We start from the raw sequence: 19,137 nt of genomic DNA, 5'->3' as shown, positions 1-19,137 counted from the left end.
ACCGCACTCACTCTTGCACTTCTGCGTCCGATTGAAATCGAATTCCACGCACGTTTTTCTTCGGGTCACCAACGATGTAAGAATCACACGGTGGAGTATCTGGGCTGTACGGAGGGTGTTGTAGTCTATCCTAACCAAGTAGCTGAAGCGCAGCCTTAGTTCGATTGGCAATGTGGCGGAGGGCGTTATTGTGCAACAGAATGAACTCATCCAACAGCATTCCGACAGCCCGAAGGCAAACGGTAAGCCGACAGTAGAAACAACCCACATTTTCCCCTGCCCATGAAATCTGAAGCTGTTCACACAAGTTCCGGAATCATTCTGTTGCACAGTAATGCCCGCCCCCAAACTGCAAATCAGACAGAGGCTACGCTTCAGCGATTTGATTGGGAAACACTTCAACACTTTCCTTATAGCCGACATGTGAGTTTCACGTCGTTGGCGACCTGATGAAAGACGCGCGCCGGCCAGTGTGACCGAGCGGTTCTACGCGCTTCAGTCTGGAACCGCGCGACCGCTGCGGTCGCAGGTTCGAATCCTGCATCAGACATGGACGTGTGTGATGTCCTTAGATTAGTTAGGTTTAAGCAGTTCTAAGTGCTAGGGGACTGATGACCTCAGATGTTAAGTCCCAGAGTGTTCAGAGCCATTTGAACCATTTGAAAGTGGGTGTGGCTGTTGATCCATCAGTGGCCAACCGTGTTGTGCGAAACAGGAATTGATCGTCTCGTCTTCCAGTGGGGAGAGTGTGATGATTGCTTTTGAGTGGAACTATTCCAAGGTCCCGTTGTTGTGGGTGTTCAGTTTTCATTTGACTCCCCCTCATATTTACAGCTGCAGTAATAAAAAAACTATTGCAGTTATCATTCCTGTGGACCGCCACTGCTGTGATGAAGATGTACACGATACAAATGATGGAATTCTAGCCATGAATGTTTGCATAAGATATATGAGAAATATCGATTGCTTGATCAAAGCTGTTCCCACAAGTTCCGGTAAAGTCATGGTAACCTTCCTCTTCGACTGCAGCGGTCCTCTCCTGGTAGAGTTCCTCGAGCGTGGAACCACAATCAATGCACAGCCCTATGAAAACACTTTAGACAAACAGCGACACGCCATAAAGTCAAAACAGCCAGGAAAGCTATCGGACGGAATCATCCTGTTGCACCTTAACGCCCGCCCCTACATTGGAAATCGGACGGAGGCTGCATTCAGCAGTTTGTCCGGGAAACACTGGAACATTCTCCGTACAGCTCGCATCTTCTACAGTGTGATGTTCACGTCTTTAATGACCTAAAGAAGGACATGTGTGGACGTCGGTTCCAGTCGGACAGGGAAGTGTGCAAGAGCGGGTGCGGTTGTGTTTCCGTCAGCGCCCGACCGCGTTCAACGAAACAGGAAATGATTTCCTGTCTGCCAGTAGGATAAATGTCTTAACATGTGTGGATCTTCGAGAAACTCTCCACCGCCACTCGCCAGCTGCTGTGGTTCACGACTTCTGATGTGCAGATGAAGCAACGTGGAACACCCGTATCTGCCAACCAGGCTCAATTCCACTCGATGCCTAGCTGAGTTAGAGCCGTTGTTGCTACCATAGGTGGTAGCTCTGTGTACTAATTTACACCCTGTGTACCCACAAATCACCTAAAAATTCAATCACTTTTATTTTTACTGTACAGTGTACGTACAATTACTGTACAGTGTACGTACAATTAGTAGTATTTCGTGATTTTCTATCCTTCCTGGTGGTTAATAGTCAGGTGTGTATAACTTACGACGACAAAAGAGAGAGTGATTAACTTTGAGCGTGAAATTAATTGAATTTTCAACTACTCTAGGAAATCAAAAGCAGTAGTGTCAGGGAATCTTTAAGTATTAAAGTTAGGAATGTATCTACGCAAAAAGATAAGAAGTCTGTAAAAATATCAAGGGGAAACAGATGATTGACAACATAGTCTAAAATATGGAAGAATATTAGTATTGGAGGAAAGCGTGGAGGGTAAAAATCGTATAGGGAGACCAAGAGCTGAATACACTAAACAGATTAAGAAGGATGTAGGCTGCAGTAGGTACTGGGAGATGGAGGAGCTTGCACAGGATAGAGTAGCATGGAGAGCTACATCCAACCAGTCTCTGGGCTGAAGACCACAGCAACAACATTGTGAACTCAAGAAACGGCAAATGGCGTGTGCAAAACTGAATTCGCAACTTGGTACACGTTAGCCAGCATAATATGAAGAAAAGTAAAGAAATAAAATAAAATAAAATAATGAAACACACCGTCACAACTGAACGTACTGTACAAATAATTTTGATTTTTTTGGCTCCTTCTAAAGCGTCGAACAAGATATGTAGGGACTATATTGTGGAGGAAATTAATGATTCCTCCACATTTTTCGTTACATCGCATAACGAAGCTATATTTGTAGACGTTATTCGTTCTAGGAGAAGCAAACTGTTTCAGTAACCAACATTGATAATCATGTCAAATTCTTTACGGCTCTGCCTTAAAGATGGTGTCGATGGAGAAAATGAAAAAAAATGCAAAGGCCAAAACATATCAAGTACGAGGGACAGTTCGTAAATAATGCACAAGTTGATATCACTGTTAATTTTTTGATGCGATGACAATGAAAATTTCGTCAATTATAGTTGGGAGATTGAGGAAGAAGCACGTGTTTTTGATTTTTTCTCTGTGTACTCTAACATAAAATTGCGAGGGGTCTCGTGTACTATGACTGTTGAAGACCAGAGATCGTACACTAAGATCGAAACTTTACGCTGCAAAAACCAGACATAAATCCCTAATGCTTTAAGTGAAGTTTGTGGTGAGTTTAAAATGGACCGTAGCACAGTTTCACGTTGTGTCAGTCTATTCGTGGTGGTACTATGAACGTAGGCAATATTCCAAGACCGGGATGGTCAAAAACGTCAACAGATTAACGAAATGTGACACTCGTGGTAGATGCTGTGAGGAACTCTTTGAAGCCTCCGGAATTCCCGCAACACCAGTGTTCCGTATTCCGACAAATGATTTGAAGAAGAGAAAAGAATTGTGCGAGATGGGTCCCATAGTGTTTGACTGCTGAAAGCAACCAGAAACGTCTACATATTGCAAGCTAGCTGAAACTTCCTGGCAGATTAAAACTGTGAGCCGGACCGGGACTCGGGACACTTTATGATCGCCAAGGAATCACCATGACAGAAAGAGTCCCTTGTTGCAGCAGGTGTCACAGTAGTGTATTCTCGTAGCTTCATGCAGAAGCTGCTCAGAAAAATGCACAAAATCCGACCACAGTTGCTCGAGGCTGAGCCACTCATTCTGCACGACAACGTCCGCAATCTTATAGCCCAAAAACTTGCCAAATAGAGATGGGAAGTGTTGCGGCATCTTCCCTACAATCTGTACGTGAGTCCACCAGACCGACTTGCTCCCGAAGCTGAAAAAACCTATTCGTGGTCACCGCTATATTTTTCTCGGGGAGCTTTCAACCACCGTTACCCGAGCCATTCGACAAATGAACAAAGGTGGTGTCCTGGATGGAATAATAGGACTTACGAGACGTTGGGATTCAGTTATAGAGAAGCTGGGAGACTATATAGAAGGACCGTAAAGAAATGTTAAAAAATAAAAAATAAAAGTGTAAGTAAAAAAATTGCGAGCATTATTTATAAAGTATCCCTCGTAGATCAGTGGAACACATAATTCTTGAATGTTATTTCAGGGCAAAAGCCATTTGCGGAACTCACTTCGTAGCGCCCAAAGAGATCCGTTGCGAGCCGCCTGGTTCACAACGCGGTTGTCCGTTTCGCAACGAGGGGTCATCGCTGTTACCTCAGGGGCCGTAACGGCAGCAGCAGCCAGCAGCATTGCCACTGCCCACATGTCTTCTTCCTCCAGACTAAAACGACGCCAACAAATTCTTAAGCGCTACTGCACGCGGTAGAGGTAGCTTATCGCACAGCTTATTGCTAGGGAGAGTTATCAGTGGACGACTCCAGAAACCGGTGTTTTGTCTAGGCAAGTACGTAGAAAAAACAATTACCTTGACAACAGCTCCTTTTTCCTGCACAATTGACATTCGCTCCCAAGTAAACGCACAACCGTTTCTGAACGTGGTTGGGTTGTCAGATTCCTGCACACAGTACTGACTCGAATATAAGCCAACATTTTTGTCGAAATTTCATCATCAAAAAGTTTGGATGCTTCTCTTCTCCTCTACGTTGTCTTTTTACAGGCGCTTACTGTAAAAAGATATGCCCATTTGCAGCATTATAGCTAGCGTCTACAACCGGAACTTTTGGCAAGGCATTTTATTACGCAGCAATGCAAACTTATACTGGTATTTTATTGGCGTTACATTTTGTAGGTCTGCTAATATTATCTCGTTAGCTTGTAATTCAGTTTGAGTTGGATAGTGGTAAGAAAGCCTTATTTATACCGATATGAGCGACCGTTCAGAGTGAAAAGTGTAACCAAACTAAGGAATGCGGCGCAGTTACGATGCAAGTTTCAGACTTACAGCTATACGTTATGCCAAAAACCACGACCAACACAGAGACTGGATGAAAGTATGGACTAGACGAATTCAATGTGCGACATTGGGTTGCTACAGAGAAAGAAAAGGAAGGAAGGAAGGCATTTTCGACGTGAGAATCTTTCGGGGGACCGAAGTGTAGCAATTTTCGATAACTTGACGCTTAAGTTCTTTCCTGAGTGCAAGATAAGAGGAAAGCTCTTGTAACTCTTCAGGCTTTCCCGGCGATCTAATGACATCTTGGGTTGTCGGGTGTTCTGCCGGATATCAGCGTCGTACTTGCACGATATTTCGGTCACGTAGCTCGAGACCTTCATCAGGTGCGACCTGAGACTGCTCCTCGAGTGGACCTGGTCCAGTATTTATGCCTATGGCCTTTCCCCTCCACCAACGGCTGCAGGCGCTTCCTCTGTGGTCCGCGCCCATTCCCTGTGACCTGCTGGAGCGTTGCTGCTCCGTTTTCCGTCCGCTGCGGTTCTAGGTGTTCCCTCTGCGGTCCACGCCCACCAAACCCGCTCCTGGGGGTTTCATCTACGGTCTGGGGTACCAGGCGTTCCCCCTGCGGTCCACGCCCGCTCACCACGACCTGTTGGAGCGTTGCCGCTCCGTTTTTCGTCTGCTGCGGCTCTGGATGTTCCCTCTGCGGTCCGCGCCCACCAGTCCCACTTCTGGGTGTTCCATCTTCGGTCTGGTGCTCCTGGCAGTCCGTCAGGGGCTCGTTTACCATCTCCATGTCTCTGGTTCTTCTGTTTGTGTAGTGTTGCAGCTGGCCCCGTTGCTCCTTTAACAATTCCAGAGCCGGATCCGAGGCTCTGCTTAGCTGGTACCCTGTGTCACGATTCATAACATCGTCAGCCATTTTAATCTCAATCGATTCTCTTATAACACTGTCCCAAAATCTGGGTGTTTGTGCTAGAATCTTGGTATCCTCATACTTCATGGCATGATCTAGTTCTAGACAGTGTTCAGCAATGGCTGACTTAGTCACCTGTCTTAGTCTAGTGTGCCTCTGATGTTCTTTGCACCTGATCTCCACAGTTCCTGTCGTCTGGCCAATGTAGGACATGCCACATTGACAAGGTATATGGTAAATCCCTGCTTTTCGTAACCCCAGGTCGTCTTTGACACTCCCCAGCAGTCCCCCGATCTTGTTGGATGGACAGAAAACACACTTGATATTGTGCTTACGCAGGATCCTACTGACTCTGGCAGAAATAGAGCCAGCATAGGGCAGATATGCCACCTTCCTTGCTTCATCTTGGTCTTCTTCAGGAACCTGTGGTATAGTGGCTGGTCGGAGTGCCCTCTCAATTTGTCTGTCCATGTATCCATTCTTGGAGAAAACTGTTTTGAGACGTTCTATCTCTATGGGTAGATTCTCTTGGTCTGATAGGGCACGTGCTCTGTGGACTAAAGTCTTCAGAACCCCATTCTTCTGTGCAGGGTGGTGACAACTGCTGGCCTGCAGATATAAATCAGTGTGTGTAGGTTTTCGGTACACACTGTGGCCAATTGATCCATCTGCTTTCCTCTGGACTAGTACATCCAGAAATGACAGCTGGCCATTCTTCTCCAGTTCCATGGTGAACTTGATTTTAGGGTGGCATGAGTTAAGATGTTCAAGAAACTCATTGAGCCTGTCCATCCCATGTGGCCAGATCACGAAGGTGTCATCCACATACCTAAGAAAGCATGTGGGTTTAAATGTGGCTGTCTCCAATGCCCTCTCCTCAAAACTCTCCATAAACATGTTGGCAACCACAGGGGACAGTGGGATGCCCATAGCTACACCTTCAGTTTGCTCATAATATTGGTTTCTGTACAGGAAATACGTGGATGTCAGTGTATGACTGAACAGGTCCAACAGAGCACCATCAAATTTCTCTGCAATCACTTCTAGTGAGTCCTTCATTGGGACCCTGGTGAACAGTGATACCACACCAAAACTAACCATGATGTCAGAACCTCTGATGTGCAGTTGCCTGAGGCGTTGCAGGAAATCTTCTGAGTTGCGGATGTGGTGAATACATTTCCCCACATATGGAGCCAGGAGACCTTTCAGGTACTTGGCTGTTGTGTACGTAGGTGCCCCAATATTACTGACAATAGGACGTAGGGGCACATCCTCCTTGTGTATTTTAGGCAGACCATACAGTCTAGGTGGCACTGGCGCTTTTTCCCGTAGTTGTCTGATGATCTTATCGGGCATCCCTGTTTCCTTCAAGAGAGCACTAGTCTTCTTGGCCACCTTGTCTGTGGGGTCACACTCCAGAATTCTGTATGCAGGGTCCTCCAGAAGTTGGCGTACTTTCTCATCATAATCCACTCGCTGCAGGATGACAGTGGAGTTCCCTTTGTCTGCTGGCAGTACCACAATGCTGTTGTCTTCCCGTAGTTTCTTGAATGCAAGCCTCTCCTCGGTTGTGATGTTGGATTTCGGCGGCCTGGCCTTGGTGAGCGCCCTGCGGGTCTCTCGGCGGACTTCCTCTGCCACATTAGGTGGAAGTGTGGCTGCAACTTGCTCTACTGCACTGACAAAACCTGAAATGGGTACGTTTCTAGGGGTCGTAGCAAAGTTGAGACCCCTGCTGAGTACCATTAAGGTTGTATCATCAAACTGTATGCCACTCAGATTCGTCACCGTGCGTGTCTCTTCCATCTGCTGTGCTTTCTTGCTCATGCGGTCAAACTTTGCAGATTGGCAAGATGAGGCATTCCTTCTAGCACACTCAGCTAAAGACCAGGAGGCACGGTCTACCCAATCCCAATCTTCTCTTGTTAAGGAGGCTGCCATGTACAGATGAGTGTGTAACAGCTCCCTGGCCACAACATCTAACCTGTGGCGCATATCTCGAATCCTCTCTCTCACCAGTGCCATGCTAGCTCTGCGTTTTATCTTGTTCGCCGCTCTGGAGTTGATGTGATGTTTAATTCTGGCAAATACTGGTACCACTTCTCCATCTCGACACCTCAGTAAAAACTGAGAGAACTCAGCATCTTCCCTTTCTTCTGCCGTAGCTTGTCCAGCTTCTTCATATTCTGATACATCTCCTCCCCGTAGAGACTTTTGATGTAACTCTTCAGGCTTTCCCGGCGTTCTAATGACATCTTGGGTTGTCGGGTGTTCTGCCGGATATCAGCGTCGTACTTGCACGATATTTCGGTCACGTAGCTCGAGACCTTCATCAGGTGCGACCTGAGACTGCTCCTCGAGTGGACCTGGTCCAGTATTTATGCCTATGGCCTTCCCCCTCCACCAACGGCTGCAGGCGCTTCCTTTGTGGTCCGCGCTCATTCCCTGTGACCTGCTGGAGCGTTGCTGCTCCGTTTTCCGTCCGCTGCGGTTCTAGGTGTTCCCTCTGCGGTCCGCGCCAACCAAACCCGCTCCTGGGGGTTTCATCTATGGTCTGGGGTACCAGGCGTTCCCCCTGCGGTCCGCGCCCGCTCACCACGACCTGTTGGAGCGTTGCCGCTCCGTTTTTCGTCTGCTGCGGCTCTGGATGTTCCCTCTGCGGTCCGCGCGCACCAGTCCCACTTCTGGGTGTTCCATCTTCGGTCTGGTGCTCCTGGCAGTCCGTCAGGGGCTCGTTTACCATCTCCATGTCTCTGGCTCTTCTGTTTGTGTAGTGTTGCAGCTGGCCCCGTTGCTCCTTTAACAATTCCAGAGCCGGATCCCAGGCTCTGCTTAGTTGGTACCCTGTGTCACGATTCATAAGATCGTCAGCCATTTTAATCACAATCGATTCTCTTATAACACTGTCCCAAAATCTGGGTGTTTGTGCTAGAATCTTGGTATCCCCATACTTCATGGCATGATCTAGTTCTAGACAGTGTTCAGCAATGGCTGACTTAGTCACCTGTCTTAGTCTAGTGTGCCTCTGATGTTCTTTGCACCTGATCTCCACAGTTCCTGTCGTCTGGCCAATGTAGGACATGCCACATTGACAAGGTATATGGTAAATCCCTGCTTTTCGTAACCCCAGGTCGTCTTTGACACTCCCCAGCAGTCCCCCGATCTTGTTGGATGGACAGAAAACACACTTGATATTGTGTTTACGCAGGATCCTACTGACTCTGGCAGAAATAGAGCCAGCATAGGGCAGATATGCCACCTTCCTTGCTTCATCTTGGTCTTCTTCAGGAACCTGTGGTATAGTGGCTGGTCGGAGTGCCCTCTCAATTTGTCTGTCCATGTATCCATTCTTGGAGAAAACTGTTTTGAGACGTTCTATCTCTATGGGTAGATTCTCTTGGTCTGATAGGGCACGTGCTCTGTGGACTAAAGTCTTCAGAACCCCATTCTTCTGTGCAGGGTGGTGACAACTGCTGGCCTGCAGATATAAATCAGTGTGTGTAGGTTTTCGGTACACACTGTGGCCAATTGATCCATCTGCTTTCCTCTGGACTAGTACATCCAGAAATGACAGCTGGCCATTCTTCTCCAGTTACATGGTGCACTTGATATTAGGGTGGCATGAGTTAAGATGTTCAAGAAACTCATTGAGCCTGTCCATCCCATGTGGCCAGGTCACGAAGGTGTCATCCACATACCTAAAGAAGCATGTGGGTTTAAATGTGGCTGTCTCCAATGCCCTCTCCTCAAAACTCTCCATAAACATGTTGGCAACCACAGGGGACAGTGGGATGCCCATAGCTACACCTTCAGTTTGCTCGTAATATTGGTTTCTGTACAGGAAATACGTGGATGTCAGTGTATGACTGAACAGGTCCAACAGAGCACCATCAAATTTCTCTGCAATCACTTCTAGTGAGTCCTTCAGTGTGACCCTGGTGAACAGCGATACCACATCAAAACTAACCATGATGTCTGAATCTGTGATGTGCAGTTGCTTGAGGCGTTGCAGGAAATCTTCTGAGTTGCGGATGTGGTGAATACATTTCCCCACATATGGAGCCAGGAGACCTTTCAGGTACTTGGCTGTTGTGTACGTAGGTGCCCCAATATTACTGACAATAGGACGTAGGGGCACACCCTCCTTGTGTATTTTAGGCAGACCATACAGTCTAGGTGGCACTGGCGCTTTTTCCCGTAGTTGTCTGATGATCTTATCGGGCATCCCTGTTTCCTTCAAGAGAGCACTAGTCTTGTTGGCCACCTTGTCCGTGGGGTCACACTCCAGAATTCTGTATGCAGGGTCCTCCAGAAGTTGGCGTACTTTCTCGTCATAATCCACTCGCTGTAAGATGACAGTGGAGTTCCCTTTGTCTGCTGGCAGTACCACAATGCTGTTGTCTTCCCGTAGTTTCTTGAGTGCAAGCCTCTCCTCGGTTGTGATGTTCGATTTCGGCGGCCTGGCCTTGGTGAGCGCCCTGCGGGTCTCTCGGCGGACTTCCTCTGCCACATTAGGTGGAAGTGTGGCTGCAACTTGCTCTACTGCACTGACAAAACCTGAAATGGGTACGTTTCTAGGGGTCGTAGCAAAGTTGAGACCCCTGCTGAGTACCATTAAGGTTGTATCATCAAACTGTATGCCACTCAGATTCGTCACCGTGCGTGTCTCTTCCATCTGCTGTGCTTTCTTGCTCATGCGGTCAAACTTTGCAGATTGGCAAGATGAGGCATTCCTTCTAGCACACTCAGCTAAAGACCAGGAGGCACGGTCTACCCAATCCCAATCTTCTCTTGTTAAGGAGGCTGCCATGTACAGATGAGTGTGTAACAGCTCCCTGGCCACAACATCTAACCTGTGGCGCATATCTCGAATCCTCTCTCTCACCAGTGCCATGCTAGCTCTGCGTTTTATCTTGTTCGCCGCTCTGGAGTTGATGTGATGTTTAATTCTGGCAAATACTGGTACCACTTCTCCATCTCGACACCTCAGTAAAAACTGAGAGAACTCAGCATCTTCCCTTTCTTCTGCCGTAGCTTGTCCAGCTTCTTCATATTCTGATACATCTCCTCCCCGTAGAGACTTTTGATGTAACTCTTCAGGCTTTCCCGGCGTTCTAATGACATCTTGGGTTGTCGGGTGTTCTGCCGGATATCAGCGTCGTACTTGCACGATATTTCGGTCACGTAGCTCGAGACCTTCATCAGGTGCGACCTGAGACTGCTCCTCGAGTGGACCTGGTCCAGTATTTATGCCTATGGCCTTCCCCCTCCACCAACGGCTGCAGGCGCTTCCTTTGTGGTCCGCGCTCATTCCCTGTGACCTGCTGGAGCGTTGCTGCTCCGTTTTCCGTCCGCTGCGGTTCTAGGTGTTCCCTCTGCGGTCCGCGCCAACCAAACCCGCTCCTGGGGGTTTCATCTATGGTCTGGGGTACCAGGCGTTCCCCCTGCGGTCCGCGCCCGCTCACCACGACCTGTTGGAGCGTTGCCGCTCCGTTTTTCGTCTGCTGCGGCTCTGGATGTTCCCTCTGCGGTCCGCGCGCACCAGTCCCACTTCTGGGTGTTCCATCTTCGGTCTGGTGCTCCTGGCAGTCCGTCAGGGGCTCGTTTACCATCTCCATGTCTCTGGCTCTTCTGTTTGTGTAGTGTTGCAGCTGGCCCCGTTGCTCCTTTAACAATTCCAGAGCCGGATCCCAGGCTCTGCTTAGTTGGTACCCTGTGTCACGATTCATAAGATCGTCAGCCATTTTAATCACAATCGATTCTCTTATAACACTGTCCCAAAATCTGGGTGTTTGTGCTAGAATCTTGGTATCCCCATACTTCATGGCATGATCTAGTTCTAGACAGTGTTCAGCAATGGCTGACTTAGTCACCTGTCTTAGTCTAGTGTGCCTCTGATGTTCTTTGCACCTGATCTCCACAGTTCCTGTCGTCTGGCCAATGTAGGACATGCCACATTGACAAGGTATATGGTAAATCCCTGCTTTTCGTAACCCCAGGTCGTCTTTGACACTCCCCAGCAGTCCCCCGATCTTGTTGGATGGACAGAAAACACACTTGATATTGTGTTTACGCAGGATCCTACTGACTCTGGCAGAAATAGAGCCAGCATAGGGCAGATATGCCACCTTCCTTGCTTCATCTTGGTCTTCTTCAGGAACCTGTGGTATAGTGGCTGGTCGGAGTGCCCTCTCAATTTGTCTGTCCATGTATCCATTCTTGGAGAAAACTGTTTTGAGACGTTCTATCTCTATGGGTAGATTCTCTTGGTCTGATAGGGCACGTGCTCTGTGGACTAAAGTCTTCAGAACCCCATTCTTCTGTGCAGGGTGGTGACAACTGCTGGCCTGCAGATATAAATCAGTGTGTGTAGGTTTTCGGTACACACTGTGGCCAATTGATCCATCTGCTTTCCTCTGGACTAGTACATCCAGAAATGACAGCTGGCCATTCTTCTCCAGTTACATGGTGCACTTGATATTAGGGTGGCATGAGTTAAGATGTTCAAGAAACTCATTGAGCCTGTCCATGCCATGTGGCCAGGTCACGAAGGTGTCATCCACATACCTAAAGAAGCATGTGGGTTTAAATGTGGCTGTCTCCAATGCCCTCTCCTCAAAACTCTCCATAAACATGTTGGCAACCACAGGGGACAGTGGGATGCCCATAGCTACACCTTCAGTTTGCTCGTAATATTGGTTTCTGTACAGGAAATACGTGGATGTCAGTGTATGACTGAACAGGTCCAACAGAGCACCATCAAATTTCTCTGCAATCAGTTCTAGTGAGTCCTTCAGTGTGACCCTGGTGAACAGCGATACCACATCAAAACTAACCATGATGTCCGAATCTGTGATGTGCAGTTGCTTGAGGCGTTGCAGGAAATCTTCTGAGTTGCGGATGTGGTGAATACATTTCCCCACATATGGAGCCAGGAGACCTTTCAGGTACTTGGCTGTTGTGTACGTAGGTGCCCCAATATTACTGACAATAGGACGTAGGGGCACACCCTCCTTGTGTATTTTAGGCAGACCATACAGTCTAGGTGGCACTGGCGCTTTTTCCTGTAGTTGTCTGATGATCTTATCGGGCATCCCTGTTTCCTTCAAGAGAGCACTAGTCTTCTTGGCCACCTTGTCCGTGGGGTCACACTCCAGAATTCTGTATGCAGGGTCCTCCAGAAGTTGGCGTACTTTCTCGTCATAATCCACTCGCTGTAAGATGACAGTGGAGTTCCCTTTGTCTGCTGGCAGTACCACAATGCTGTTGTCTTCCCGTAGTTTCTTGAGTGCAAGCCTCTCCTCGGTTGTGATGTTCGATTTCGGCGGCCTGGCCTTGGTGAGCGCCCTGCGGGTCTCTCGGCGGACTTCCTCTGCCACATTAGGTGGAAGTGTGGCTGCAACTTGCTCTACTGCACTGACAAAACCTGAAATGGGTACGTTTCTAGGGGTCGTAGCAAAGTTGAGACCCCTGCTGAGTACCTTTAAGGTTGTATCATCAAACTGTATGCCACTCAGATTCGTCACCGTGCGTGTCTCTTCCATCTGCTGTGCTTTCTTGCTCATGCGGTCAAACTTTGCAGATTGGCAAGATGAGGCATTCCTTCTAGCACACTCAGCTAAAGACCAGGAGGCACGGTCTACCCAATCCCAATCTTCTCTTGTTAAGGAGGCTGCCATGTACAGATGAGTGTGTAACAGCTCCCTGGCCACAACATCTAACCTGTGGCGCATATGCATTGAGAAATGTGGGCCCGAGAGCAATATTACCTTCGAAAATGATATTCTAAGTGAAATTTTTGGCGATGGATATGGTGACCACGACGAGATGCAGGCTACAGAAAGTGAAGACGAAAATTGTGTGTTCAATGCATTGCAAGTCTACAAGACTTCTAAGTATTCTCTCTTTTTATATGCATGTTTGGAACGTCATCAACAAAATGGTTCAAATGGCTCTGAGCACTATGGGACTCAACATCAGTCCCCTAGAACTTAGAACTACTTAGACCTAACTAACCTAAAGACATCACACACATCCATGCCCGAGGCAGGATTCGAGCCTGCGACCGTAGCAGTCACGCGGCTCTGGACTGAAGTTCCCAGAACCGCACGGCCACCGCGGCCGGCCGTCATCAACATTTTACAGTTTTCCTATATGAGTAAATGTGCAAACTTCCGACTCGTTCCTTTGCAACCAAGTCTTTAATAAAATGGCAAAGGTAACGTAAATCAGAACACTGGGAGGAATTGTGGTCTAATTAACAATTGAGTTTTTCATTCTTAACATCACATGACAAAAGAGGGGAAATGCCACACAAACATTTTTTTTTGTTTGACAAACTCTTTCAATAATATGTTGTCTATGTTTAACAAAGTGATCAGCCGGGGATCGACACACAACGCTAACCAGAAGTAATCACTTTATCTGATTTAATAAATGTGAATCTGTGGAATGGGCCAAAAACTACACCACTATCCCATAAAGAAAAATATGGTTACAAAGAACAGGGTGCCGAGAAGCATATATTGGAGCCCTACGCCATAGCAGCGAATACTCTACCCTTCTCCAGGTCAGGGCGCCACAGCACGACATGCTCGCTGACTGCAGTCATGGAAAGCGACAATCTGTCATAAACGGCGCGCGCTCGTAAATAAGCAATTATGCAGTCTCGTGTTCGCCTGACTTGAAACGTAGATGCTTCCTTATGAGCCTCTGAAACCCCGGTGGATTCCAGTGTGCAGATGGACCTGTTTGCTGGCCTGCCAAACCTATTTGACTCTGTGACACGACTATGCATGATGGAATATGTCAAATGTTTAGATGGCCAACTCAAAACAAATAAGTACACTGACCCGTAACTCGTTGTGTGCATGATGCAAGCAGCACCACCTCTGATGGTTCAGATGGTGACTGGCACAAACTCTAGGTGGCACACTAGCAAAGGCCACAAGACTCACCATTTAGGTAAAGACCTGCCGTTCTTTACTAGCGAAGCACCAGTACGAGAGTGTGCTGCTCTTTCTCTACAGCTTTCCTCTGCAGCTCGGTAGCATAGCACATTTGTATGCTTAGACTACACCGACTTAAGCACAAACCAATCACAAGCTGGGAGACCACTCCTTGCTCTGCATACACAGATTTGATCCACCAACGACTTTAAAAATTAACTGGGAGAAAAGGAAAGAGATTCAGTTTCGCACCCTCTTTCCCACGCATTTACGCCATGTCTTTGTCAAAACCATGACTTGGATGGAACCACAGCCCTCCATAAAAAGATCGTTATCTCGCCTGTTGCATGCATTTAGAACTTTCCAAAGAGCGGCCATAAACTCGTTCAAAGCCTCGTGCATTCACAAATATATTTTGTAGTAGAGTCTGGACGCCTGGGCACCACTGCCCTGTCCCACGGAATTCACAGAAACTCTCAGCAATCTCATCCGCTTTCTACCTAACAAGGGCCCATACTCTGGTTTATTGTCGGTCATCAGCCCTAGTCAACCTACCTAGACGTGGCCGCTAACCGACTGGCGCCACCCAATGTGTCTGCACAATGAGACCGGGGGAGTCGGCTGTCCGAAAACATTTTCACCAGTTTCTGCAGAAAAAGCTCCCCTCGGCGCTCAAAAAAATGGCTCTGAGCACTATGGGACTCAACTTCTGAGGTCATTAGTCCCCTAGAACTTAGAACTAGTTAAACCTAACTAACCTAAGGACATCACACACATCCATGCCCGAGGCAGGATTCGAACCTGCGACCGTAGCGGTCTCGCGGTTCCAGACTGCAGCGCCTAGAACCGCACGGCCACTTCGGCCGGCCCTCGGCGCTCAGCCACTGTACGCTTTTACTGCAGTCAGTTAACTCGGCACCCTCTTCCTTTAAACGCAAGTAAAGCCTAACGCTATGCCGTCAATAGAGCACACAAGCAAGAGCGTTAGCTACTGCCAATCATTTCTTCATATGAATGAAGTCAGATCCTATCAAATATAGCAACCAAATAATAAAGAGCACCTTCCCTATGAACATCGAGCAGCATGACACCATATCAAAAGTGAGGGTGCTTTGCAATCTCTCAAATATATGTTCTGTTCTTATAGGTTAAAGCTTACCAAATGTTTATTCAACAAAAAAGCTTTCATTTGACAGTATTTTCTTGCAAAATAGATATAACAGAAAGATTATGTTTATTTTGTAATATCTTTAGATTCAGATTTTTTTCGCTTCAGTTTGTTTGTAAACTGGCTGTAACTAAAAAAAGTTTGGTTCCTTATACAACTCTGATTATGCATTCTTCCCAAAAGAACAGAAAATCATTACCAGACACAATACACTTTTTTTCTTTTTGGAGCCCCCAGGACTCCGCAACGCATTTAGTGTTGAAATATCCGACCAACCCAATTAACGGCACTTCATCGTGCACACAAAATTTCAGGCAGTAGATTTCGAAACATAATTTATGAAATGGAATTGGTGCTCAGAAAACTTATAACTGACAGGGAAAGAAAATCTCTTGAGGCCTAACAGGTAAACATGAGAGCGAATAATGGTTTTTTTTTCTGGACATGGGTGGCACGTAAACATAGTGGAAGAGAATTTAGAGCAGCATGTTGGAGTGAATGCAACGTGTTTACTTTTCCAATGACGTGGATTCAGGACGCAGCCAAACTCGTGACGATATTCTCTGCTGCCATAGGTAAATGGTGTCTGTTCGACGGCTGCAAATATGTGCCAGACATAGAGGTGGGCAAAACTGTTCTCAGAGATCGAGTTAAAACTGCTCACTTAATGCAATGAACTAGCTCTTTTTCATGACTCATCATTAAGCAATAACACACAAAGTTGAACAAAACGAAGGAACTTACCTTTCTAATTCAAAGTTCACGACACGTTTCCATACCTATGTCTTAAATTCTTTAAGGTGGTGCTGCATTTATAAATTTAGAGACGTAGAAAGAATTGCCAAGTGGAAAAGTATTGTAGCATGATGGATAACCGCTGACTGGTGGAATTACGGGTCTTATTGTGGTATTTTGTCATTTGATCGTGCGGATAAGGGCTACAGCAGAAACTTAACATTATCAATTTCGATTTAAATGAGTTGGTCAGTTTTGAGATGTTTCATGCCACAATAACTAAATTTTACACTGAAGAGCCAAAGAAACTGTTATAGGCATGTGTATTCAAATACAGAAATATGTAAACAGACAGAATAAGGCGCTGTGGTCGGGAACGGCTATATAAGACAACAAGTGTCTGGCGTAGTTGTTAGGCAGGTTATCAAGGTTAACGTGGCGTTATAGTCGGCGCACGAGCGATGGGACACAGCATCTCCGAGGTAGCGATGAAGTGGGGACTTTCTCGTATGACCATTTCACGAGTGTGCCTTGAATATCAGGAATCCGATAAATCATATAAAACATCAAATCTCCGACATCGCTGCGGCCGGAAAAAGATCCTGCAAGAACGGTCCAACGATGAGTGAAGAGAATCTTTCAACGTGCCAGAACTGCAACCCTTCCGCTAATTGCTGCAGATTTCAATGGTGGGCCATCAACAAGTGTCAGCGTGCGGACCATTCAACGAAGCATCATCGATACAGCCTTTCGGAGCCGAAGACCACTCGTGTACCCTTGATGACTGCACGACACAAAGCTTTACGCCTCGCCTGGGCCCGTCAACACCGACATTGCACTATTGATAACTGGAAACTTGTTGCCTGGTTTCAAATTGTATTGAGAGGGTGAACATGTACGGGTATGGAGACAATCTGATGAATGATGGACCCTACATGTCAACAGGGGACTGTTGAAGTTGTAATGGTGAGGGGGCGTGTGCAGTTGGAGTAATATGGGACCTCTGATATGTCTAAATACGACTCTAACTAGTGACACGTACGTAAGCGTCCTGTCTGATCACCTGCATCCATTGATGTATACTGTGCATCTGACGGACTTGGGCAATTCCATCAGGACAATGCGACACCCTACACGTCCAGAATTGCTACAGAGTGTCTCCAGGAACACACTTCTGAGTTTAAACACTTCCGATGGTCACCAATCTCCCTAGGCATGAACATTATTGAGCATATCTGGGATGACTTGCAACTTGCTGTTCAGGAGAGATCTCTTACGGATTTATGGACAGCCCTGGAGGATTCATGGCGGAAATTCCCTCCAGCACTACTTCAGACATTAGACGAGTCCGTGCCACGTCGTGTTACACCACTTGCGCGTGTTCGCGAGGGCCTTACACGGTATTAGCAGGTGTACCAGTTTCTTTGGCTCTTCAGTGTATATGAGACAAAAAGAAAATATCCCAGAGAAGTGATCGTTATCCACTAAATATTTGTTACACGTGAAATACTTTGATACTAAAAACAAAAAGGGATTATACATAATTTGCTGAAGGTATGTGTTGTCTCACTGCAGTCAACCAAATAGTGCTACACCTGCCTAAATGAGATCTTTAGCGGAATCATGGGAAATCACTTCTAGAAGTGTAGAATAATTTTGTAATGAATAAAAGCACCGTACTCCAGATTTCAAGGGAGAAGGGGCGAGGCGGCAAATGCCTGTTATGGGGAAGATTACATACGAGTGTGTTGATCCAATAATGTTTCAGATGGTGGACCATCTACGCACAAAAAGTTGTGATAACCTTTTTGTTCCCATTCAACCTCAATTCTCTCAACAAATTCTTGTGACGGATTTTTGACGCTCCTCGAGGCAGTTTTTCAACCACCTTTATTCTGTTGCAACGAAGTTGAGCAATTATCAAACCAGCAACGTCTTCATCATGAAAAGTTTGATCCACAATAATACTGGCCATTGCAGGGAACACGTCAATAACATTGCACACTATTATGGCACGATATTATTGATCGTCTAGCGGCCCCTGCAGTTAACATTCATTGCTACAAATAAGTAACACATTTGAACATGAACTGAGTCACTATAACACAGCAACTACTGGCACATTCACTGGTGCCGGCACAGTCGCGGATTATACTTACATTGCAGTTTAATGCAGGTGTAATACTTTAAATCGTCGGTGCCGACTTGTTCCAGTGCATTCAAAAAAGATTTTCCTTGAAGGTGCTGGAACGCCGTTCCGACCCGTTGCCGCCGAAATGAAGCCCTGGACAGCTATGCAGCAACAGTTGTTTAAGCTGTATCCATCAATAAAAAATAATCTTTACCTGTTGACATTGGTTTATGAATTATAGTTAAAGAGACAGAATATACATAGAGAGGCTGGGGCACGCAATTCAGCACTCCACGTGGTGCCAAGGGGTACTGTTATGCCCCTTCTACATCTACATGATGCTCCGCAAGCCACTTAATGGTGTGTGGCGAGGGGTACTTCCGGTACCACTATCTGATCCCTCCAACCCTGTTCCACTCGCGAACAGTGAGTGGGAAAAATGATCGTCGGTAAGCCTCTGTATTGGCTCTAATTTCTCGATTTTTCTCCTCGTGGTCAATATGCGAGATATATGGGGGGGGGGGGGGGGGAGGGGGGAAGTAATATGTTGTTTGACTCCTCCTGAAAAGTGCTGGCCAGAAATTTCAATAGTAACTCTTTCCGTGGTGCACAACGTCTCTCTTGTAACGTCTGCCAGTGGAGTTTGTTTATCTTCTCCGAAACGCTCCCTCGCCAGCTAAACTATCCCCTGATGAAACGCGCTGCTATTTGTTGGATCTTCTCTATCTCCTCTAGCAGTCCTACCTGATAGGGATCCCAGATAG

At 46.8% G+C, this 19,137-nt stretch overlaps 1 protein-coding gene across 1 annotated transcript in view; it reads right to left on the bottom strand.

The window, feature by feature from the left end:
- Positions 1-3,875, bottom strand: part of LOC126412212 (nose resistant to fluoxetine protein 6-like) — a 552,579-nt gene extending 548,704 nt beyond the window's left edge. The window contains exon 1 of the mRNA XM_050081695.1: positions 3,751-3,875. Coding sequence (XP_049937652.1) covers positions 3,751-3,871 — 121 coding nt within the window. The 5' untranslated portion in view covers positions 3,872-3,875. The remainder of the gene's footprint in view (positions 1-3,750) is intronic.
- Between the last annotated feature and the right edge of the window lie 15,262 nt (positions 3,876-19,137).

Source organism: Schistocerca serialis, chromosome 7 (assembly GCF_023864345.2).
Source record: "Schistocerca serialis cubense isolate TAMUIC-IGC-003099 chromosome 7, iqSchSeri2.2, whole genome shotgun sequence".
Classification (NCBI taxonomy): domain Eukaryota; kingdom Metazoa; phylum Arthropoda; class Insecta; order Orthoptera; family Acrididae; genus Schistocerca; species Schistocerca serialis.
The sequence above is the reverse complement of the archived record's forward strand: the minus strand, read 5'-3'. Positions and strand labels throughout refer to the sequence as shown.